The sequence below is a fragment of the Dasypus novemcinctus genome, chromosome 9 (assembly GCF_030445035.2).
Source record: "Dasypus novemcinctus isolate mDasNov1 chromosome 9, mDasNov1.1.hap2, whole genome shotgun sequence".
Lineage (NCBI taxonomy): Eukaryota > Metazoa > Chordata > Mammalia > Cingulata > Dasypodidae > Dasypus > Dasypus novemcinctus.
The window spans coordinates 64,992,292-65,017,451 of NC_080681.1; the positions used below are offsets into that span (position 1 = coordinate 64,992,292).

The 25,160-nt window shown below is 40.4% G+C and overlaps 1 protein-coding gene across 20 annotated transcripts in view; it reads left to right on the forward strand.

The window, feature by feature from the left end:
• Window positions 1–25,160, forward strand: part of JAK1 (Janus kinase 1) — a 251,790-nt gene that overhangs the window by 185,370 nt on the left and 41,260 nt on the right. For all 20 annotated transcript variants that reach the window (XM_071217414.1, XM_058303439.1, XM_058303444.1 and 17 more), the window contains 5 exons: window positions 8,585–8,666; window positions 12,661–12,859; window positions 17,086–17,209; window positions 20,414–20,567; window positions 23,646–23,809. In XM_071217414.1, the coding sequence (XP_071073515.1) occupies window positions 8,661–8,666; window positions 12,661–12,859; window positions 17,086–17,209; window positions 20,414–20,567; window positions 23,646–23,809 (647 nt within the window). In that variant the 5' untranslated portion in view covers window positions 8,585–8,660. The remainder of the gene's footprint in view (window positions 1–8,584; window positions 8,667–12,660; window positions 12,860–17,085; window positions 17,210–20,413; window positions 20,568–23,645; window positions 23,810–25,160) is intronic.

Here is a 25,160-nt window from a genome sequence, read left to right on the forward strand (position 1 = left end):
GTAAGTAAAAGCCAGTCGTATAGATTAGAAAATACCAGAGTGCATTGCATATAGTATGGTTAAGAATCTTTTTGTGAAACTTGTTTGCCATGTACAAATGTATACTATAAAATATATTTCTTACTGTGGGTCATGGATACTGTTTTAAGGCATAACTCTAAGTAAAGGCTCCTGGATATCAGTTAGTGATGTGTAACCCTTACTAGATCCTCCATGGATACTAGAGAAAACTGGGCCAGATGGGGTAGGGAAGTAAGAGGTATCTCAGTGGCCTTGGAGGAACAATGTTAACCTGGTGGTTTTGCCCTGCCCTGCGCTGGCTGCTGCTTGGCGAAGACTGACTGCAGTGTTCATTAGGCAAGCAGGAGACTCGGGGAGCTCTGTCTGCATATTAAGATTGGAATTTTGTTGGCAGGACTATTTCAAAGCCAGATATAAATACTGATTATGTCTTTTTGGTTGAAGAGAGGCTTGGGAGACCATTTAGAGAAAACATTTTTCTCGGGATTTCCTCTTATTTTCATTTTTGTCCTCCAACTTCACCTATGTTTTGAGGAGATAGTTAAGTTCCTCTGGGGTATAGACTGAAATGAATATTTGCCATTTGGGGAGTTGTCTAGCATCTGAATCCCCTTTTTTTCTGGGGTGATCTTCCATGGAAGCTGAAGGAGGTGCAGATAAATGGCTGAGGGTGAACTAGGTTCAACCTCTTGGATCCCCTTCTTTGTAGGGCTTTAAATCTGGAGGGAATGGTAAAAATACACAGGGGTGGCTTGAGATTATTCATAGAAATGGCAGAGTTTAAAGTCCAGTCATGGAGGTGAAGTAGTGACTAGGGGTGGCAGTGCTAGCAGTGGGTCCTTATCAGACTCTCCCTGTGGGCTGATTTCTTCCCCTTAAATTCAGTTTTTCCCTAAGGTAAGCAGGGCTGATTTCTGTTTTAAGAGATGGGAGAATTAAGAGTTAAAAGAAACATGTTAGAAGGGTTTCTGCCCCAAAAGAACTTAGTGCATAACAGGAGAGAGGAAATAGATGAATATATAGTTCATCTCAAATAAATTAGTACAAATTAGGGAGAGGAAGATGCAGGGTTGTTTTCATGTTTCTTTAAATTATGGGAATACAAAATAATGGAAAATTAGAGTTTTTGTGCAGCATCATATGATTTTAAAATAAGGGTTTGTTTTGTTTTTTTTTAATCTGAAGGTTTTTGAGTTTTTTTAAAATTTATTTTTATTTATCCCCCACCCTTTGCCATCTCCTCACTGTCAGCTCTCTGTGTCCAGTTGTATGCTTGTCTCCCTTTGTTGTGTCATCTTGCTGTGCCAGCTCTCCGCAGTCGCAGGCTGTCAGCTCTCGCAGGCGCGGGCCAGCCTGCCTTCACAAGGAGGCCCTGGGAAGTGAACCCAGGGCCTCCCATATGGTAGACCGGAGCCCAGTCGGTTGAGCCACATCCACTTCCCAAATCTAAAAGTTTTAAAAGCCTTGCCTGTCCTCACAGAAAATTGATTTTCTAACGTGCTTGTGCTTTTTGGAGTATGAGCCAGTCAAAAACTTATTGCTTTAGTGATAGATATTTGGGGAAATCTTGAAGCATCACAACATCCCATTTTATTTTATTATTCCCATTTTATAGTGAAGGAAACAGAAATCCATCAGAGTTTAAGAAACTTGCCCTAGGTCACACAGCCAGCACTGTTAGAGCTGGGATCTGAACTTGGGTTAGGATGACTCCAGGCCTGTTCTGTAGGAACCTTAGAGGTCCTCTGATATCTTTAACTTTCCCTTATGTAGGATTTGCACTCAGTTTATTAAGAAGCTCGCTCAAGTCCATATAGTGGTACCACTGGAATAGAACCTGGGCCTCTTCCTGACTGGAGGTTTACCTTCTTGCCCCAGGAAGAAACTGGTACACAGATGCTGTCCCCAGCCCATCCCTCCCTCACCTTTCCATGTTCTCCATCTCTCCTACATGATCCTTCCAGTCTACGTACTCCTCCCTGAACACCAATCCTTGCGATTTTCCTTCCTCCTGACTCTTTCCCAGAACAGCAGTACCCTTCCCTGTCTTTTAAAATCTTTTCCACTCCTCAAAACCAATAGCAAATTGCAGATTTCCCCTCTCCCTGATCACTTCCCAGCCCAAGGCATTACCCTCTTGTGCTCCATCTCTTTTTTTTTTGAGGTGGTACTGGAAATTGAACCCGGGACCTCATACGTGGGAAGCAGGTGCTCAAACCACTGAGCTACATTCACTTCCCTCTCTCTTTTCTTGACTCCTGTAGTTCTTACAGCCTTTCAGCATCCCTTCTGCATCCTTTTGCTTGAGGTTTCCTGCGAATATATTTATCTTTATAGACTATAAGGTTTTTGGTAGGCTCAGCTTATAACTGTGTTCCTACTTTGTCCTTTCCCAGAGCCTAGAGCATTGCCCAGTGCAGTGCAGTAAACTGAAAGGGCAGGGAAGCTGGAAGCTAAGAAAAATGTTTGTGACTTAAGTCTTACTACTCACCGGCTGGTTAGTTGACTGTGGGAAAGCCTGAGTGCAGTCATCTCATCTGTGAAAGGGAACTGTGATACTCCAATGTGGCTACAGATGTGAAAGCCCTTATTAACCCGTGAAGGACTGTGTAAATGCAAGGTTTTATTGTAATGGTATAATTGTGTAATAAATATTTTAGGAAAGAATGATTAAAAATGCACATACCATGAAGACAAGCCTTTCCCCACATGCCGCACGTCTGCTCTGCTGCTGTATTTTAACCTATGGGTAAGGACAAGGATGCCTTCACTGAATATTATTTTCTGTTCTCCATAATAACTTTATAGATGCATTAGTGCTAATCAGATTTAAAGGAAGAAAAAGTAGCAAAGTATCTTGATACAGTGTAGCTTTTAGGAAGACACTTACTGACTTTACGAGAAGTACAGTATTTACTTTTCTCAGACACTGTCTCTCAGCAAGGGCAGGCTGATTGGGAGCAGTGCAGAGAGCCCTGAACCATCCAGTTGGCATTGATTGTTTGATCATCCCTAGAAGTTTATTGTAAATGAAGCAGCACTTATGGTTCTGGGGTATTCCTGGAATTGCTGCTATAGTTAGAAATGAGTTATTCTGTGTGTCAGGAGTGGCATATAGAAAAGTCATAATTCTGACTTGCTGACAAGAAAAAATAGCAGATTTTGTATTTATAGTATGTCATCCTTTTAGCTGGAATCTATTAGCCTTGCAGCATTTTGTAATGCTTTCATCAGAATCGTTATTCCTGGTCTTGACAGAGTGGGCTACTGGGAGTGACAGATACGTCACTTCTGAGACCTTTGAGTGCACAGCTTCTGGTGATGAGGCAGAAAGAGAAGCAGAGACTTTTTCGCTGGTTTGATATGTTAGGCCTTAAAGTGGTTCCATGCCCACATGAGGCAGGCCTGTGTCAGATGCCACCAGAACTTTCATCTCCACACCTGCCATGGTGGTTCCCGTGTGTTGTGGACTGGAACACAGGCAATTCCAAGCCACTTAATGATTTTTTAATGACAGTTCTTTCAGTCTCTGGAGGAAAGGACATTAGAAATCAGTCTTCTAGGTAGATGCGGCTATAAAAAGTACTAAAAATCCAGAAGAGACAGTGTGGTGATAGTGGGGTACATTTTAGAGCAGGCCCCCTCCTTCACCACCACCACCTCCCCTTACCCCAAGTCCCCACTACCACCTCCCGCCATGTTGAAAGAGCGAGGTCTTTGGAATTAGTCGTCACATGTTTGATTCTTGGCACTCCCATTGATTGGCCTAAAACCTCTCATGCTTTTTTTGAGATTTAAGTGCAAGTGCCTAGCTCCACGCATGAGATGTTGGAAAGCTCAGTGTATATTGACATTCCTTCTCCTTGACTGGAACTGTATTCCCTCAGGCTCTAATCAGTTTAACAGAAATGATGGTCAAATCTGAGCGTAAAAGGAACTCTGTTAGGCATTTTCTGTACATGAACTTATTGAACTCAACACACTTAAGAGGTAAGTGTCATTTTTTCCTCCTGATTTACAGCTAAGAACATTGAGGCTTAGGGATATTACAACAGCTAGTTAGGTGGAGTATCCAGGAATCAAACCCAGATTAGTGTGACTCCAGCCTGTGCTCCCAACTGCTCTGCTGTGTCATTATCTGATACTTAGGAAATGGGACTTTGATTTGTGACTAGACTTTTGCCCAGAATATATACTTATTTTTTTCCCTCTAGTAAGCAGGCTCACAGTCTAATTTAGTCCTCTGCCATAAAGTCTACGTGAAATTGCTTTAGCCCTTAACACCTTTCTAAGCACTTTCACATTTACAACTTCCTTTGAAAAGGGCATTTTTCTAAGTGCTTGGTGAAGACTTAAAAAAGTTTATTGTTAATATGTATGTAATATAAAATTTCCCATTCTATTTTTAAGTTTGCAATTCAGTGGCATTAATTATATTCACAGTATTTTGTGAAGACTTTTTGATGTTGTGTTTTTTTTAAAGATTTATTTTATTTCTCTTCCCTTCCCCTCTGATAAGTTTTTTTGATCCTCACACCAACACTTTAGCAGGAGGTTTTCTTCTCAAGTGACTGTGTGAGTAAACTGAGTCTCAGAAATTGTGATTTGCCTGTCACACTTGATAGTTGTTTATAGAGCTCATAAGAACCCACACAACCTATATTATAATGTGTTTTTCCATTACGTAATGTTTCTTTCCTTCTTAAGTCACTCTTCTACTTTAATAACAGTTTAACTAATTATTGAGCTCCTAATATGTGCCAGGGATACAGCACAAAAGAGACAAAATTCCCTGTCCTTCCGGAGCTTATGTTTTTGCATTAGGTTTCCCTGTCAGCCTTAATACTTTTGCCTGCTTACATAGTTTTTTAAGGTTTAAGATCTTTACTCTTAAAATTTAGGATATTAGACAACTGGTTTCAGGACATTTTCTCAGTTACCTAATTTTCTTTTCAGTTTTTCAGAGTTCATACCTTAATTTATCAACATTTAAAAAATATTTTATACTTTAGAAATCAAAGGTTTTGATCTCTTTAAGGCGTATATAAAGTAATTCATTGTAAGTGAATTATTGATTTTTATTTTATTTTTAGTCTTATTGATTTTAACCATCCAGTCTGTTTTTAATGTATAACTCTGTCAGTGGCCTTTGGCCCAAAGTGGTAGCATTCTGATGATTGTATTTGTGAATATTTCATAATCTATTTTGACTTCTCTTTTGTGCAGTATCCAAAATTTAATTTTATATTTTCCCTTGCATGAATATCAGTGTTTCAAAAGAGTCCTTGAGAATTTAAGAAGCACATGGGTGTGCTTCTGTGTCTTCAGATATAGAATTCTGGAATTTTGCATCCAGAAAAATGTCTGTAATGTCTCATCTATTTCAGTTACTCTTTGTTCATGCTCCCAGACTTGGGTTTTACTTCTTTAACTTTCCCCCCATTCGGAAAGTATCAGATATACTTGCCTTTTGCGTAAGAATTTGATAAACTAAAGAAATTTGAGAATCTTCAAAATTTCCCTGATTTTTTTTTCATGTAAGGCAGTATCTATAAAATTGAACCACGAAATTAATCAGTGCTTTTTATTCTTTGTTCTATCACTGTTTTCTTTCAAATCCTTGAAAATTTATAATTAAATTAGGATAAAAGAATTCAGTAGTATCACCATAAAGCTTTTGATTACTCACATTTATCCATACCATTTTCTAAGCTTCTTTGTATTCATTTGAGTTGGGAATTGAATCCCAGTGAATCATGTTGTTTTTTAAAGGGTACTTATGTGATTCTTCCTGAAAGGTTTTTCTGGCATTCAAGAATTTTCTTTTATATCTTGTACAGAGAAACTTGAGTTGGTCTCTTTGATTGATCCAAAGCTCTTATAAACTAATCTTGTTCCTTTCCTATCTGCTCTAAAAATAATCAGCTAGATTATATTGATCATATTGTCTGATTTATTCTGAAAGAAATGTTATTTGAATCCTACTAAATGCTTTAGCATTAAGAAAATCCTTTCTATGAGGATAGCTGTCATTTCATTATGAAAGGGATCAGCAATCCTTGGTTGAAAGTGCTTAGAACAGTACCTAATGCTGTGTGGGCGCTTTTTATTTTTATCATTAGACTGTCAATTCTATGAGAACAGCATCCAATACAAACTTTTTTGTTATTGAGTCAGTATTAAAAAACATCATAGTAATTACATAATGTTCAAAAATTCAGTTGCTAATCTGGTTTTCTCAAAAAGTTTAATCTCTAGGTTAAGTATCACAAATCTATACCTTTTTATTATACTGCCCAGTAATACTAGAGGTCAGTTTGAGGATAAGTACAAGGTGATTTCACTATAGTTTTGCTTGCAGTAGAGAAAGAATAATGGAAAACAAAAACACATAACACAAAAAAGCACTGCTTTTGGTTCCAGGTAATGGTTTTCAAAGAATCCTATTTCTAGAAGAATCTTAGTGATTTTTAGTTTGACCCCAAAATCTTACATGAGGCCCAGAAAAACTCCGTGATCTCTAAGATCAAGGAACACATGATCTAATATTTGTAAGTTTCAAAATGTTTCATGTTCTAGCTGTTCTGAAAGGATCCTGGGCCTGGTGGAACTTCTAGGTCTCTTCCTGAACTAGAAAGTTCTGAGTCTACATTCCTTTCTTCATTGGGAGCAGGCTTCTTAATACTTCAATGCAGGGGGCCCTTCTTGGCAGCAGCAGAGAGTAGTGTGCTGCTGCAGTGTTGGGTAGAAAGCCCTCCAGACCTGCCATGAGCAAGTACTGCCCAGGGACTCAGCTGGTGCTCTTCTGTGCCCAGGACTCTGTGCTAGCAAAGGAGTATTAGAGTGAGTTTCCACCTTTATGCAGCTGAAGAGACCAGACTAATTCCCTTCCTCTGGGCCTTTGCACATGCTTATCCTCTGGCCTGGATTGCTTTCTCCCTACCAGTTTAACCCCTCCCCTACTTCCAGTAGTCCATTATATTTCAGCTCATTATTACTTCCTTCCTGAACCCTAGACTAGATTCCATTCCCTCTATGATATGCCCTCTGTTTTTTCTTCCTAGCATTTTTATCTCTTTACCTTTTCTTGTACATCATGATTCCATTTGTCCCTTAGACTATAAACTCCATAGGGGAGGGACTATATCTTGTTCTTCATTGCAGCCCTCCAAATCGAGCACAGAGAACTGCTGAAAAATACTTGTTGAATGAATGAATCTCCTCAGTGTGACATTTGAGGTCTGCTTCTGAACAAAGCAAGGCATTAGAATTTGATTTCAAATTGCTGGTTTGATGCAGAGCAGTATTTCTATTGCATAATTAAAACAATGAATTATATTGATTTTTAGAAACCCGAAAGTGTAATAGTTCGGTCTTTGAATTTTGTTAAAATAGAATTGTCACATCAAAATTCATGTTTGCATCCCCTCTCCAGCCTTCCGTCTTTACTTTTACTTGAGTCTCTACGGCTGCAGAAAGCCTTCCCAAACTAGCCCTTACCAGCATTAGTCACCAGGGTTAATTAGCAAGAGGTGCAGAAGATGACTTGACATACTATATTGATTTTAGGTTGTTTTCATTTGTGCTATTTCCCACCTTCCAGTGTAAGGCCCTCAGGGAACACTGGCTTCACGGCCTCAATGGTAACACCCCCCCCACCAGTGCTGTGTAATGCCTGGGGCTGTGCTGTTCCTAAAGCTGGATTCTGATAAAATTTGTGGAATGACTGACCAGAACAAAGATACTTGTATTGACTTGGAAACTACTTTTGAATCACTGAAGATAGTCGCTTCTTATTTACCAAAATAATTTAATTGTACTGTTGAAAAAAAGAATTTGTGGGAAACAACAAGTAATGTTGTTAAAACAATAAAAAACCATTTGTGTATGTGTGGGGGAGTAGGGGTGGTGCTGTTGGTTGGTGATAAGATGGGACCAGCTTGCTGTAGTTCTTCAGAACCAAAGCTGCTGTTCTTATTTAGAAGCATTAGGCTTTGGGGTGGGTTTGGCAGTCTGGGATGGGGCTTTGTTTGCTATCTAAATTTCCAGTTAAGAATCATTTAAAACTATTTGTTGAACTGAAAGCATATTTAGTCAGATTTACACCCAGGCCCTCCCCTTTTCACCATACCCTATTTTGTTCCACCATTAAAATTATGCCAAGGACAGATTAGGTTGGGAAGAGGGGAATTCTAAGGGAAATGGGAATGTGAACTAAAGTGCACATTTTTGGGTGTCCTAAGCTTTTGTTCACAGCCACAGGAGAGAGGTTGTTAACAGCGAAAGCACGGAGTCTTTACTTATACTGCCAGGAAGCAAAGGTTCCTGACTTCCTTTATCAAAGCAATGAAAATAGTATCTTCTTTGATGTTTACAACCTAAGATGCCTCTTTATCCTCTCAGTGTCCTCTTCAATCTTTTTTTTCCCCCCCCACTCCTTGTTCCTTCCAAATGCTTTTTCTTGCCTGCTTATGTTTTGGGCTTCTTCTTGAATAATAGTGTTCTCTTATTTTCTGATGCAATTACTTCTACAGCTGATATGTTAATTTATTTTTATCTTTAGCTTATCTCCGAAGGGCCTTTATAAAGTGGAGAAGAAATTCCAGTCTGTTTTTTGGGGACTTTGGACAGCCGAATAAATGCAGGTATGTAGATTTGTTATTGGATTTTGTCTATGTTCTTGACTTTGCTGAAGAAATCAATTTCAAGAGCACGTCAGGTGAGTTAGGCCAGTAGTTTATTCAGGCAGGGAGGAACGAGAAATGGGAGAAAATAACAGATCAGGGATCCCAGGTAGAGAGGAACGGATTGAAAAGTGGTAAAGTGGGCTGATTTACAGACTAGTTTTCCCTTATAGATTCTAAATCCCCAGGTTTACTTGTGTAGTGATTCAAACAGGGGAGAAGGCAGCCATAGTTGGGGTTCAGAGGTGAGAGAGAGTGTAGACCTTGTGTCTGCCTTTTTTTTTTTTTTAAGATTTATTTTTTATGTATGTCTCTCCCCTTCCCTCCCCCCCCCCCCCCCCCCATTGTTTGCTCTTTCTGTGTCTATTCATTGTGTGTTCTTCTGTGTCCGCTTGCATTCTTGTACGCGGCACTGGGAATCTGTGTCTCTTTTTGTTGCGTCATCTTGCTGCATCAGCTCTCCGTGTATGCAGTTCCACTCCTGGGCAGGCTATACTTTTTTTCATGCGGGGCGGCTCTCCTTGTGGGGCGCACTCCTTGTGTGTGGGCCTCTCCTATGCGGGGAACACCCCTGTATGGCACAGCACTCCTTGCGTGCATCAGCACTGTGTGTGGGTCAGCTCATCACACAGGTCAGGAGGCCCTGGGTTGGAACCCTGGACCTCCCATATGGTAGGCGGACGCTCTATCAGTTGAGCCAAATCTGCTTCCAAGTGTCTGCTTTTTGAACCATTAATTATTCCACCCCTTTTCTAATGGCATAGGAGAAGTTATAGCTGTTTGCTGTTTTGATTGATTACCCTACCCATCGATCCCTGTGAAACCACAATGACAAAGTCTTTGAGGAATATCCGGGGCTTCTCCTGGCTTCCAGAAGTCTTTGTTCTGAATGGCAGAAACTTGGGGAGGGTCTTTGAGCAGCCATCTTGGGGACATCAACATCCACGTGTACTCTACCAGATTCTAGAGCCATCTATTGATACCCTATCTTACTAGCCAGCTTCAGATTTGCATATTTTAAAAAAAGGAAAAAAGGAAAATAAGTAGCTTATAAAAAGAAAAATGAAATGGTGATCTTGAACCTGTAGAGCTCTATCTGTATTCTTTCTGTTAATCTTAATAAGTTGATATTTTTTTTGTGCACAGGCTAAAAAATTATACGAAGTACAAAATGAAAATAAATTTCTCTTGTAATTTCTCCTGATATTCATCACTATTAACAATTTATTCTATGTTCTTCTAGGTTTTTATTTGGCTGTTCATAACCAAAAGAATTATGCTATATATATTATGTTTTCTTCACGATGTGTCATGCACATCTTTCACTGTTGGTTTATGTCACTCATTTAAACAACTGTATCGTATTCCTTTATGTCAATATACCTTATTTTGTTTGACAAGTCTTCTGCTGGACATTGTAGACTTTTTTTTTCTGTTTCAAATGGCACCATTGTTGTAGAGAAATCGGGTGTGCACAGTATCGAAGGCCAGGACACGAGAGTACTGAGAAGGAAGTTGGTTTATTTCTACCGGCCGGGCTGGGTGGACTCTCGTCCTAATAAAAACCGAGCCCCGAATAGTATTTTGGGTTCCCTTTCATACAGAAAAGATATAAGAGTTAAATGGTGCTTTTGTGAAAGAAAAAGACTTTCCTTGTTAGTTAAGTGTTTGTCTGAGTATCAGATAAGTTTTGAATTATAGTACCCCCATATTTTAGGTGAGTTTGAATTAGCATATCCCTCACATCTCCGGTGAGCTTGAATTAGCATATTGCTCACATCTCAGGTGAGCTTGAATTAGCATATTGCTCACATCTTAGGTGAGCTTGAATTAGCATATCACTCACATCTCAGGTAAGCTTGAATTAGCATATCCAGATGCAACTTTGAATACACATTTGTCTCACATCCTTTTTGAACATTCAGAGACTATAGGGCCTATATTACTTATTTGGCCATCTTGGGGACTAGGTACTCTTAGAAACAATTTTGAATTTATGCACAGGCTATTTCACCATCTTGCATGTACACTTGCCTTTTTATTTCTTTAGGGCTAAAAAGTGTAACATTGTCTTTTAATTCTTCCTGTGTCATGTCTGTGAAGAATATTAGGATAAAAATTTATCTTGCATTATGAAGCAGGCTTTTTCCTACTTTGTGTACTACCTCTATTTTTCAGTGTGGAGACATATTGGGGGACTGAGTACTGCTTTTTAAAACTACTTTGCCTGTTGGTAGAACCTCAAGGTAAGGTATGAGCTTAGATTCTCAGCCTGGTTTCTGGAGATTCTGATTTTCAGATTTACTTTGGAGATTGAACGGGAAAAACTGAATGCCTCTTAGTTTGTAGCATTGAGGCTTATCTGGCTCATGTCCCTCCTTTAAGCATCTCACCTCACCAAGCAAATGAAGTTGGTGGAGAGAGCTGTGACAGCTGTCCACCTGCATGGCTTTGCTTGTTTTAGGGAGCTTTCTTGGATCATTCATAGGTATGTGCTAGGTACAGAGGGGACTGACCTCAAGAAACACATAATAGGTGAGAGTGAGATCCCTCTCTTCAGACCATTCATAGGTCCATGCGAAGTACAAAGGTGACTGACACCTTTTTGTCTTCAAGAAACTGATAGTGCTTGAGAGTGAGGGTGGGGGAGGGACGACTAGAAAGAGAGAGAGAGAGACACGTGAATAAGGTGGTTATGATTCAGTGTGATCAGTGCGGTGTGGTGAGTTTGGAAACACAGAAGAGAAGGCAACTTAGGGATGGGGTAGAAGTTCAGAGAAGGCTTCCTTGAGGAGGTAATGTCTGAGCTGAGTTCTAAAAAGAGTTGAAGTTTGCCATAAAATAGATGAGGTGGAAAAGTATTCCTGGTAGAGGAATCGGCATGATCGAAGTTAGGAAGATGGTGTGGAGCTGTAAGAAATATGGGAAGCTTCATAGGTTCCAAGCATGAAGAGACTGGGTGTGATCGAAGAATATGAGGCTAGTGGGGCTGGCTGGGGCCAGGCGGAGAACAGGCTCTGTTAAGGAGCTTGGGAATCTGTCTGTATGCTAATGGGAAGCCAGTGGAGGATGTGATGTGCATTGGAGGCTACGTGCATGTTACCTTGGTAGGCAGGAGGAAAGTAACGGTCCAGGGTCAGGGAGATGAGTTTGTAGGCCATTGGTGTCAGGGCCAGAGGAAGAAAGACTCCGTATTCTTTCCCTCATTCCTCCTTTCCTTTGTGACCTTGCTGGAGGCTCTGTTGCTGAGGCTCAGTTGCTTTTGAAGGGCACCCTTGTGAATGACTTACTTGCTGCTTCTCACCAGTGGGTTCTGACTTTTCTAAGCAATATTTCCCACCCTTGTTACACTGTCATAGAGTGCTTCTCATCTGCTCATGGGGCTACAGGGACCTGGTAGCTTTCATTACTTTTCTTGGCCCTTCCATGTAGCTTATGAACATAAATTGCTAGTCATTTTGTGTATACTCTCTGAGCCAACCCTGGGCTGGGATCTGGAATGTGAAGATAAATATGACATGGGTCATGGTTCATGGAGCTTGCTGTTTAGTGGGGACAACAGACATAAAATTAATTGATTTGTGTCATATAAAATAGATGTGTGATAGCAATGGAGGTAGCAGAAATATTATTAATACCTCCATTAACATGAGTAGTTCCAGAAAGGGTCACATTTTTTCAACTACAACATGTATACAAATAAAATAAATTCAGGGCGGTGCCTAAAATTATTCTGATTTTTAAGAGTATGGTCTTGCCATAATTAATTATTTCATATGATTTCACCTCTAATAAGCTCTGCTGTATTTGATTTTCAAGGAGGGAAGGAGCAGGGAGAGGTCTTTATCCATTAATAAATATTTCTGCTTGCTTACCTTCATAACATCCTCTGTTGCCACCTGTACTTTTCACACACAGAGTGACCACATAGTCTCTTGTTTCCCTTCTACTACAGTATCTAAATATAAAAGAGGACTGCAATGCCATGGCTTTCTGTGCTAAAATGAGGAGCTCCAAGAAGACAGAGGTAACCCTGGAGGCCCCTGAGCCAGGGGTGGCGGTACTTTTCTATCTGCCTGATCGAGAGCCCATCCAGCTGGGCAACGGCGAGTACACGGCAGAGGAACTGTGCATCAAGGCCGCGCAGGAATGCCGTGAGTATTGGCAGCTACACAGGTCGGGAAGATTTGGGTGGCATGCTATCCCAGAAGCAGATCCAGGCCTTTCTGCCCCTTGTGACTTAGCTGAGTGGAAGGAGGGGTGGACTCTGGGAGTCAGTCATTCTGTCCTGCCTCTGTCACTTACTTGGATCTGACTTTTGGCCAGAGATTTCACTTCATCTTTTTCCTGGTCTGTCACTAATGACAAATCCTAGGGAATTGTCAAATCCTAGGGAAAGATGCTAGACTTCTATGGAGCCTCAATTTTTCCCCCCACAACTGTAAAATTGGAATAATATCAGTACTAAAAGAGGTGATATGTAAAACACCAGGCGCAGAGAAGGATTACAAACTAACAAGTATATCTCTCATCATCTCAGTTTTTAAAACTTCTGAGAAGTTTGGTCCATCCCTCTGCTGCTGTGAAGTGGTCCTTCTCTACCCCCCTTTCTCCATGTGAAGCTGAATCGAAGTGAGAAAGTAAATGTTGCTTTGTGGCTTGATCAAGTTGCCAAGTTGTGAAAAGGAAACTGGGGCTGTGAATGACACAATCCATTTTTTTTCCTGTGATGATGTTCTAAATTCAGCCTGTCATCCTCAGTAGATGGGAAACAAACTAACAAAAGAGAGCCCCTTTCACATCCTTTAAACTTAGGGTCATTGGCAGTTTTTGCCTACCTAATTTTAAATGACAAAGTCAAGTCATAGAACCTTAGTCGTAAGATTTCACTCTACTTAGGTTGTGATGGTGGTTGTACAATGTTGTATAGACACTAAAATTCATTGAATTGTACATTTAAACTGGATGGATTTCATGGTAAATAAATTATGTCTCAAGAAAGCTGTTTTTTTAAAACAAGATCTAACCTTATTTTATGATGATAAAGTAACTAGCCATGATACTGGACAATCTGATCCATGCTTTACATATACTATCTTTAACCCCCAGCACAGCTTGTGGTGATAGTACAGTTATTTCAGGAATCACCTGTCTTGTTAGTAATAGATCCTGTCAAGAAAACCCATTTTCTTCCTGATATGTCTTTTTACCTAAAATGTTTTAAATACCGGAGTTCTGATGAAAGGACTGCTTTTGGGAAGAATATGGTAGACCCTTACTAATTAACATAGCAGAGAATAAAACTGGCTGAATTATAGATTATTAAGGGAAAATACAGTATTATTTTAAAGTTATTTTGAATAAGTGGCAAAGTATACAAGAAACCAGCTTTAGACAGCAGCTTTAAAAGTATTTGTAATTAGCAAAACGACTAGCAGTAAATCTAATATATTTTTTGAGGCTTTAAATATTTTTCTCCTTTCCCTAGAGATTTGGTTTACAGTGTTCATTCTTTTGGCTAAGCCTCTTGCATCAGTATAGATGTATATAGCATTATACAGAAGTGTTGCTAAAGAGGATGGTAGCAGAGATCCTGTGAGTCTGGAGATGAACACAGCCGCTGTAGCACCTGTAACTCTGAACTCAGGGTGTTCATTTTGGGGGCATTAGTTTCTAAGCCCAGGGTGTAGAGAATCAGAATATTCTCTTCTGTAACTGACTTGGGAATATAAACATGGAATGACACAGATTCTTCTGCTATTATAATAAGTGTTGCTTTGCAGATAGTATTGTTTTCTTCCCTGTTTTTTGTTTTTTGTTTTGTTTTGTTTTGATTTTTTAACCAGTGTCTGGTAAAATTTTTTTCTTTTACTTCTAATTGTTTCATCCCCTTGGTAGCTCCTATTGTGATATGAATCCTATCTCTGCATTTTACCAGCTGGGTAGCCTTGACTCAGATGCTAAAACTCTGCAGGTCAGTTTTTTATCTGTAGAATGGCAAAAATAATACTTACCTTATTAGGTGTTAGGAAGATGAAAGGATAACATATATAGAGTGTTTTAGCCTGATGATGTGAGTTAGCCTTCAGTAAATGTTAGTATTGTTGTTGCTGTTTTTTAGTACTTTCATACAAAAAAGTATCTTTGATTTTCCTATTTATTGGTAGTAATATTGTTAGTACCAGACCTATGGAATTACAGATAGTTCCATGATTACAGATAAATCGGGCTTCAAATACATGTAAGTGCACCTTCAAATACACATATATAAGGGTATTAGAAAGAAAGACTTGATTTCCGGACCAGTCCACAAAAGCCAACTTATGAATTAAACATAGGCCAAATAATACTGAACCCAAAGCCATTGTTCCTAAGAGAATGCTCTTAAAAGTTTGCCTCCATCTTCTCTGTGAGGAAGTGTGTAACTTCTGAAGGACCAACTCCAGAATTTCTTGAGAGGTACAAATTGAGGCATTCAGGAGAGGACATGAAGTTGCCAAGTTGTCTCAAACTTCTTAACTCTTTGTCTGCCTTAGAGAGCCTCTCCCCAGGCGGGCAGGGGCAGGGGCAGGGAGGACTCTTGTTGATGCCATTCTCACTTCAGGTATCTGATTTGGAAAGCAAGTGTCAGTTATCTTATATTCTCCCATGGTTTTTTTTGTTGTTGTTGTTGTCGTTGTTGTCGTCGTTGTTATTTAGTTTCGGGCCTGGCTGCACATGAAAATATCAACAATAAATGATCATTATCAGTCTCTCTCTTACCCTTGTTTAGGTCTGTTTGATTTTTTTTTTTTAAAGATTTATTTATTTATTTAACTCCACCCCCCCTCCCCGGGTTGTCTGTTCTCTGTGTCTATTTGTTTCTTTGTCCGCTTCTGTTGTCATCAGCGGCACGGGAAGTGTGGGCGCCGCCATTCCTGGGCAGGCTGCACTTTCTTTCGCGCTGGGTCGCTTTCCTTACGGGTGCTCTCCTTGTGCGTGGGGCTCCCCTACGCGGAGGACACCCCTGCGTGGCAGGGCACTCCTTGCGCACATCAGCACTGCGCATGGGCCAGCTCCACACAGGTCAAGGAGGCCCCGGGTTTGAACCGCGGACCTCCCATGTGGTAGACAGACGCCCTAACCACTGGGCCAAGTCTGTTTCCCTGTTTGATTTTTATCATGGGCTCAGAAGTGAGTGGAAAGGTGCTTTCTTGGCTTCATAATCTCCCTTATCTTTTCTGCATTGAAGGAAGTAGTGGGTGGTGGTAGGGGAGCAGAGGGCAAGTGCAGTACTGCTGGACCAATTTCATGAGCATGTAACTTCTTGTTAGCTGATACTAATAAAAATTATTTATGGTAACTGTATAGAGTGTTTAAGAAGTATGTTCATTAATACTGATAACATTTTATCACTGGCAAAAATCACTTTGATTATTATTTATTCTACAACATTTTGTACACTCCTGCTAGGAACATCTTTGCATGTCTAATATATAATCACAGTGAATTAAAATTGTTTAAAACATTTTCTATAGGAAACAACAGGGGGATTTCCCAAACTCCCAGAATGTTTCTGACTATGACCAGCCAGGTGCATACCAGGTGTGATTTGCAAACCTCTCAGCTGGACTTTTTTTTTCTTTTTTTAAAGCAGGATTTGGTAAGGCTCCATCATAGATACTGTAATGAGAAATATTGTTAGACTTTTATTTTAAAATGGTCATAATCTGGTTTTCCAGGAGCTACAGTACCTGTTCCTGGGGAGTCACAGTACTTGCTTATTAAAACTGCCTGATTGGGAAGTGGATTTGGCTCAACTGATAGAGCATCTGCCTACCATATGGGAGGTCCAGGGTTTAAACCCAGGGCCTCCCTCCTGACACGTGTGGTGAGCTGGACCACACGCAGTGTTGATGCGTGCATGGAGTGCAATGCCACGCAAGGGTGTTGCCTGCGTAAGGGAGCCCCACTCGCAAGGAGTGCACCCTGTAAGCAGAGCTGCCCTGTGTGAAAAAAGCACAGCCTGCCCAGGAATGGCGCCTCACACACAGAGAGCTTACATAGCAAGATAACACAACAAAAAGAGACACAGATTCCTGGTGCCACTGACAAGAATGCAAGGAGACACAGAAGAACACACAGCAAATGGACACAGCAGATAATGGGGGGAGGCGGAAGGGAAGAGAAATAAATTAAAAAATAAATCTTTAAAAAACAAAACAAAACAAAAAAACTGCCTGATTGAACATAGTTGGAGGTCATATTTTCACTGAGAGGATATGTATGTGATCTAGAGTCTTTTTGGATGAGAGAATTCCTGACCTTTGTATATGTTGTGCTTTGGAAACAGAGGGCCAAGTGTCTGTTGTTTTCTGAATTGTTCTTTCCTTTTCCGCAGATATCTCTCCTCTGTGTCACAACCTCTTTGCTCTGTATGATGAAAACACCAGGCTCTGGTATGCTCCAAATCACACCATCACCGTTGATGACAAGACATTGCTCCGGCTCCACTACCGGATGAGGTATGGAAAGTACTGGGCTGGTGCCTGCCTGGCCTCTTCAGGCAGTAAGGGTTAACCTGGAGCCCTCAGCTATTTATCAAGAAGTATTATAGTTACTTTTTAAATTTGTAAGTGTTGTATGTGTTGGGTATGTGAAAAGCCCTCTTCAGTATTTGAAATAGAATTCAAGGTATTTGATCACTCTCCTTTTCCACATAATAGAAAAGAATCTTTATGACATAGAGGGTATTTTAAATAGAATCAAATCCTACAGCAGAGTTTGTCAAATGGTGGATCATGGTTATGGTTTTCATTTAGTGGGTTGTGACCAGAATTTAAAAAAGAAGAAAGAAACAGGATGTCAGAATGTACTATGTATACTAAGAATATTGCTTTTAAAAACCTTTATTTCATATGTATATATATCTATCTATTAGGTCATGATATAAAATATATCTTTTACTTAGTATTGCAGTGAAAAATTAGAGAAACACTGTCTGGAGTGGTAATGTAGAATTCGAGGTTGGTTTTGCTCTGAAGGAGTAGATGATTTGATCCAACCCCCAGGATTTTGGGCTATAGGGGCTTTAATTTGTCTTCTGGTAGATATTTGCCATTTCTCCCATATTACATACATTGTTAAATGTCACAGCATCTCCCAAGGTGACATAGACAGTACTTCAGAGCTGCAGTATCTTGAGTTTGTAAGCATCTAGTTCAGTAACTAGAATTGAAAGAATGCTTATTAGATACTAGTTAAGTACTAGTTGGTGTGTGTTGTCAAAGGACCCTATAAATAGGATGGACCCTTTTCTGATATGGATCTTAATTTATACATATGTGATTAAGTCAGTAGGTTAGCTCAGATGCTAATGAAATGAGGGACATGCTGTAGAATCCCTTGGAAATCTCAGAGGCTGTCCACAGTAGTTCAGCTGCTATTTCCTTTGGGTAGTTGGGACAGTCAATACCATTCCAAAATAATGGGGGTGTTTTTCTCAGTGGAAGCTGAATCAATTCTGCTTCCTTTGACAGTCATCCAAGGGATAACTTGTTCTCTTCCTTCTCTACTTACCCAGGGTCTTTCTTTAAGAGGCAAGGTGTTTGCCATGGAAGATTTCATGTCTCAGATGTAGTAAAACATTCACCCCACCTACCTTAGTCTTCTGACCATATTTGGATTTGTTTTTCAAAGTGTTATCTTGCTTTCCCTGGTCTGGGGGTTGGCTGTGTGATCCAGCACTGAAATGTCTATTTGCAGCTTGCAATCTTAGGAAGGGGGCTTTGTCACTGAGTTCTAGTTCTTTCCCTTTTTAGTCTGTTTTACACTTGACTGAGAATCTAGAATTATGAAATTAGGTACTTGGAAGAGACCTGAATTTACCTGATTCAACTCTTATTTTTCTGGTGGGAAAACTGTCATCCAGATAAGGAATGTGAGTTACCCAAAGTCACACAGCTAGTGAATGGTGTTGCCAGCACTAGGATCCTCGTTAAGGCATTAGTGGTTCTGGGTTGTATGAATGCCTTGCTATTGAAAGCTGTCTGCCTGTTACCAGTTCTGTTAGCTGCCAGGAAGTGCTTTGTTTTTGGCACCTTGACTTTGTACCTGTCAGGGTGCTTCAACAGGATATTGCTTTGTTACCGCAGGCTCTTTGAACTTGGGGAAAAAAGTTACCACCTTAAGCTAAAACATTTGCATTACAACAAACTACAAAAATTTTGAAACCTCATAATCTGGCCACTAAAGAAGGTGTAATATGAAAATAAACGTTTGTGACTATTTTAGTGGAATCCCAGTTCTATCTTGGGGAAATATTCTTGTATGCTTTGATTAGGGTTTTCTGTTTTTAGATAATGTTTTTGATAGTTACTGGTTTATGATTTATCTTAATATAGGAAAAGTATATTCTTTATTTCTTTTAAAGAAAAAATTTTTTTCTTGCCTTTCCATCCAGATGAATTTCACTGTCCTTTAGTAAAATTCTGTAAAGTTGGTGGTCAACCTCTCCCACCTTGGTACCTTTTTGCCATCTCACCCTAGTCTTTCTTATGTTAGGACCAACTTCTTCATCAGGCACAGGGCCTAGGGCCTATGGTAGTATTAGGGGCCCATGGAAATGTCTTAATTTTTTTTTAATCAGAAGAAAAAAAATTCAACCTGGATTATATTTATTTTATACCAACAGAGTTGTAAAATATAACTTTTAATATATTTTTGGAAGAAGGAAAAAAGTTCATGGGATCATGAAAGTCACAAATGGATCCCTGCTTATGGCACTTGCCACGTAGCACACTGTGTTATTGTTATTGTTGGGCATGACTGAGTGCTCCTGTAGACAGGGAGAGAGAGCAGAACTCAGTTATTTCAGAGTTTCTCTTAAAGGTAGCAGAGGAAAGTCATAGTTAAGAGAACAGGCTTATATCCTCTCAGAATCTGAGTTTCCTCCTCCGTAAAATGGGGACAATGAAACCTACCTTGTAGAATTGCTCTGAGGATTAAATGATGTTGTGCATGGAAAGTGTTTATTAATTCATGACACAGTACCTGATGCTTGTAGTAGTATTGTTCTGTTTTAATACACTGTTATGAGAGGGTAAGATACATCCTCTGTTTAATAGCAGCAACCTGGGCAATAGGAAACACTAATATGTTAACTGTATATCTTGACTGTAGCATGATACTAGATTTCACAGATTTAAAATGTGAACAAAGGATGCCTTGGATTCGAGGAAAGATGGTAGCAGTGCCTCTCCGATGGTAAAGGTGAAGAGAGTTGCTGGGATAGCATCTAATTCTAGCCAGCAGATATTTTCCTATTTGGGAAGATCTGATGGAAAGTTAGAGGCCTGGAAGTTAAGTGTTACACTATCTTTGTGATTTTAAGGAAATCAGTTTATCTCCCTGAGTCTTAGAGGAAGTGCTGACAGAGGCTCTTTGTGGTGTGCTTGTAAGAATGAACAGCAAAGGACCTTATAACCAATAAAGTGCTACCCAGATGAAAGGTTTGTCTGTTTGCTTATTTTCTTTTCGTTGTTTTCAAGTCTCTGACAGATTGAGTGGCTGGAATCCAGACCTGAGGGATGTCAGGAAAGGAACTGCCGGTATTTTCTCGAGAAAGTTTAGCCCCCCTCACTGCTCACTCTGGGTAGAACCAGGGCACCTTTCTGATGCATTCCAAGGTCTCGTTTTTCACAACTGATGTGCATTTTCCTGCCTTCCAGGTTCTATTTCACCAACTGGCATGGGACCAATGACAATGAGCAGTCAGTCTGGCGCCATTCTCCAAAGAAGCAGAAAAATGGCTATGAGAAAAAAAAAGTTCCAGATGCAACCCCTCTCCTTGATGCCAGTTCACTGGAATATTTGTTTGCTCAGGTATGAAGTTTGGGGAGAACTGAAGTTTTGTCCAGTAGGTGAAGCATTGTAGGCTCAGGCTTCCTGGTGTGTGCTTCCTGCTGCAGCTGAACTTCATGGTAGGTAGGACACTTTATGGCCTGTTCCATGGGAAGTTCTTGCCACATCTGGACTTGCCCCAAGTAAGAATGGGAAGGTAACAGGTCAGCGTCCCAAGAGGCTGGTTAACCCACTTGTGGGTTTTCAGTCTTTGCTTTCTTCCTGGCTCCTTTCTTTTTTCCTGCTTCCTGCAGTACCTTCTGTACAGAAAGCAGAGGGGAGGGAAACGGACTTGGCTCAACGGATAGAGTGTCCGCCTTCCACATGGGAGGTCCATGGTTCAAACCCAGGCCTCCTTGACCCGTGTGGAGCTGGCCCACATGTAGTGCTGATGCGCACAAGGAGTGCTGTGCCACACAGGGGTGTCCCCAATGTAGGGGAGCTCCATGCACAAGGAGTGTGCCTGGTAAGGAGAGCCGCCCAGCGTGAAAGAGAGTCCAGCCTAGCCAGGAGTGGTGCCACACACACGGAGAGCTGACACAGCAAGATGATGCAACAACAATAACAAAAAAGAGACACAGATTCCCAGTGTCACTGACAAGGATACAAGCGGACACAGAGAACAGCAAATGGACAAAGAGAACAGACAAGTGGGGATGGGGGGGGGGCAGGGGGAGAAATAAATAAAAAAAATAAACCTTTAGGAAAAAAAAAGAAAGCAAAGGGGAGTTGTAAGGCAAGAGAAAGTGTCGCTTAACAGGATGGATGAAGGCACTTCTCCGCAGTCATAGTAATGTTTGGGGGTGAAGGAAGTAGCTATTCTGAGTCACACTGATGGTTAGGTAGAAAGATTAGACACTAGAAAAAAGCCAAAAAAAGAGGTTAGAATCATCTGAAATTCCATTACCCTGAGATAACTAATATGTTTTTTATATGATTCCTCGTTTTGTCATGCAAATATATATACTATGTATTGTATTTTTTGAAAATGATGCCTTACTGTTTGTATCATTTTATACACTTTATACACTGCTTTATTATTCATCCTACTTTCATTCATCCTATTGATCATCCTTTGTATGTCAACTAAATGTAGAGGTCTTTGTTATTTTAATGACTACAGAATAATTTGTTCATTCGACAAATATTTACCACATGTCTGTGTACTGTTTGCCTCACGCAGTTGCCTCAGGTACTGGAAATACTAAGATGAATAAGATAGAAGTGGTCCCTGCCTACATCAGGCACATATATCAAGTTGGACAAACAGAAAATAAACAGGCAAATAAATGATACTGAAATAATTCATAAGTAATGGTGAAAAGTGCTTTGAAATAACAAACTTTTGTGGTAGAGAACCCTGGAGGTGAGGTTTGAACAGACAGGCTTGTTTTGAATAGGGTGATCAAAGGAAGGTCTCTTAAGGATGTGACATTTCTACTGAATCTTGAAGAATAAAAAGGGGTCAGCAATTCTAAGAGAAGGGTGGAGAAGGTAGGCAATTGAGCAATGAGGCTGGAATCCAAAGAAGAGGCCATCATTTATTTAACTAATCTCCTGTTTCTGGACATTATAGGTTTTTCTCAGATTTTCCCTATTCTATAGTCATTGTTATAGGCTGCTGTGAACAGCCTTATATGTATATGTTTATGAATGTGTCGCATTTATTATTTCCTTAGGGTATAGTTTAAGACGTGGTTTTTGTCTCAGAGTTATGCCCCTTTTTAGGGCTTTAGTTAATGGTTGCAGAGTGTCCCCTTTCTTTCCATACCTTCGTACTGACCTTGGCACAGCCCTTGGGCATACTGTGTTGGGAAAAAAAAAAGTGAATCGGCTGTTTTTCGATTTATCTTTTTTGTATTCAGCTTCCTTGTTTTATTTATCCATACCTGAGATTTATTCTTTAACCTTTCTTTGGAGCAGAGGCTTAAAGGAAGAGATGCCCCATACTTTAAGGAATAAGTGTTGTAAGTGTTGCATTTGAATCTGACTTTTCTGGAGGCTTGGAGATGAGTTATTTGAGGTAGTTTATACAGTGAATACACAAAATCACAGAGAATAGTTTCAGATTTTGTTCTGCTCTTTGCACTTTGGCCTTGCTGGCATGGATCAACATTGTTCATCCTCAGTAATTTCTGAAAACAGTCAGTGACCTTTCTCTACCTGAGAGAAACGAGGAGTCTTACCATGGAAAGAAGGGGAACTACAGCAGTGGGTACCCTTTACCCCAAAAGCATTAAACTGAAGTCCCTTTAGAGAAAGTGAGCACCTTATTTATATAGGAATGCCTACTCCAGAATTCATATCTACTCCTGTTCCAAGCTAGAGAAAGTTCATGATTCTTACAGTTCTGTATACTTTGTCAGTCAACAAAGATTGATAGCCCTGCAGTCAGACTGATCTAGATTTGAATCTCAACCTGACCACTCAGGAGGTCCCTGGCTTCTATCACACTCTATCCTTTTACTTGACTTTGTTTTTTATAACTGTCTGATATTATCATTTATATTTATTTATTCTTTTCATTCTCTTTAGAATGAAATCTCCATGGGGTCAGGGAGTTAGTTTGGTTTAATGCTATGTCCCTAGCACCTGGATTAATATCTATCCCATGGCTGGTCGTCAATTACCAAACAAATGAATGAAGTTCCTTGATACTTTGGTGCTTAAGATTCCTTATCTATTAGATGGAGGTGATGATGTTAGCACCTACCTCCTGTGGTCACTGTGAGAATTGAGTGATAAATAAAAGGAACCTAGCACAGCATCTGGCACTAAGGTTAGGGTTTAATAATGGGAGCTAGTGTTGACATTATCATCATGACTCTGGATCAGCATTCAGTGGGCTCAGGTTTTTATTTTTATTTGGTTCTTGGAATGCTGTGCAACTGCATTAGTGAGGGGGTATGTTATTGGAAACTTAAACAGCAGATGTTGAAAAACCTTAATCTCATTGCTGTATTGCTATTCTAGGTAATACCTTTTTCTCAAGGTCAGAAACATGGGTTGGACTTTTGAAACGTAAGTGGCTGTTAATTTCTTTTCACCTCTTCTCCAAAGGGACAGTATGATTTGGTCAAGTGCCTAGCTCCCATTCGAGACCCCAAGACTGAGCAGGATGGGCACGATATTGAGAACGAGTGTCTGGGAATGGCTGTCCTGGCCATCTCACACTATGCCATGATGAAGAAGATGCAGTTGCCAGAACTTCCTAAGGACATCAGGTAAACCTGCCTGATTGGCTGCAGAATTGATTGGGAATGGTACTATTTTTACATGTTCACAACCCTTGATCTCTGAAAAGGCCAAATCTTAGGATACTTATAAAAGGTAGTACATTATAATTGTGTCCTGATTTTGAATGTTGGCTGATAACCTCAAATTTGTACTAGGATCAAAGTTCTGGGTTTGGGCTGTCAATCAAATTAGTGGTCACACACTCTTCTCTTCTTCTCCCTACCCATAGAGGACATTGCCAATTATAATTGTACTTTGTCTTTTTATCTGGGCACTTATTAAAATCCTTCTCAATATAGTTTTTTTTTTTTTAAAGATTTATTTTATTTCTCACCCCCCACCACCACCCCGTTCCTCCCATTGTCTGTTCTCTGTGTCCATTCGCTATGTGTTCTTCTGTGTCTGCTTGTATTCTCTCTTTAGGCAGCTCTAGGAACCGATTCTGGGACCTTCCAGAGTAGGAGAGAATAAATTACTCTCTTGTGCCCCCTTGGCTCCCTGTGCTGCTGCATCTTCTTATTTTCTCTCCTCTGTGTCTCTTGTTGCGTCATCTTGCTATGCCAGCTCTCCACATTGACCGACACTCCTGTGCGGGGTGACTTTCCTTTGTGGGGTGGCATTCCCACAGGGGGGTGACACTTCTGCACGGGGCCACATTCCTGCATGGGTTGGCACTCTGCATGGGCCAACTTGCCCTCATCAGGAGGCCCTGGGCATTGAACCTTGGACCTCTCTGTGGTAGATGGGAGCTCAATTTTTTGAGACACATCTGTTTCCCCCCTCAATATAGTTTTATAGGGAGCCTGAACTATAGCTTACAAGAAGCTGTCAGTTCTGTTATGAGGGATGATCAACTGTTACATTAAGACAATTTACTTAAAAATGTCATTTGAGGTCAAGTCTTTGTGAAGGAATATGTTCTCTCTATAGACCTGTCCATCTCTGAAATGTAGTTTTTTCCTTACCAATGGGCTGTTATGATTGTCAAAAATGAATACAGAGGAAATTATTTATGGCAGTATTGTTCGTGATCTGCAGTATGTGTCTTCTCATAAGGCTACTTTTCAAAAAAATTTATTTCTCTCCCCTTCCCTGTGCTCTGTCTATTCACTGTGTGTTCTTCTGTGTCTGCTTGTATTCTTGTCAGTGGCATTTGGACTGTGTCTCTTTTTTGTTACATCATCTTGCTGTGTCAGCTCTCTGTGTGTGCGGCGCCATTCCCAGGCAGGCTGCACTTTTTTCGTGCTGGGCGGCTCTCCTTACGGGGTACACTCCTTGTGTGTGGGGCTCCCCTACGTGGGGGACACCGCTGCATGGCAGGGCACTCCTTGCGCGCAT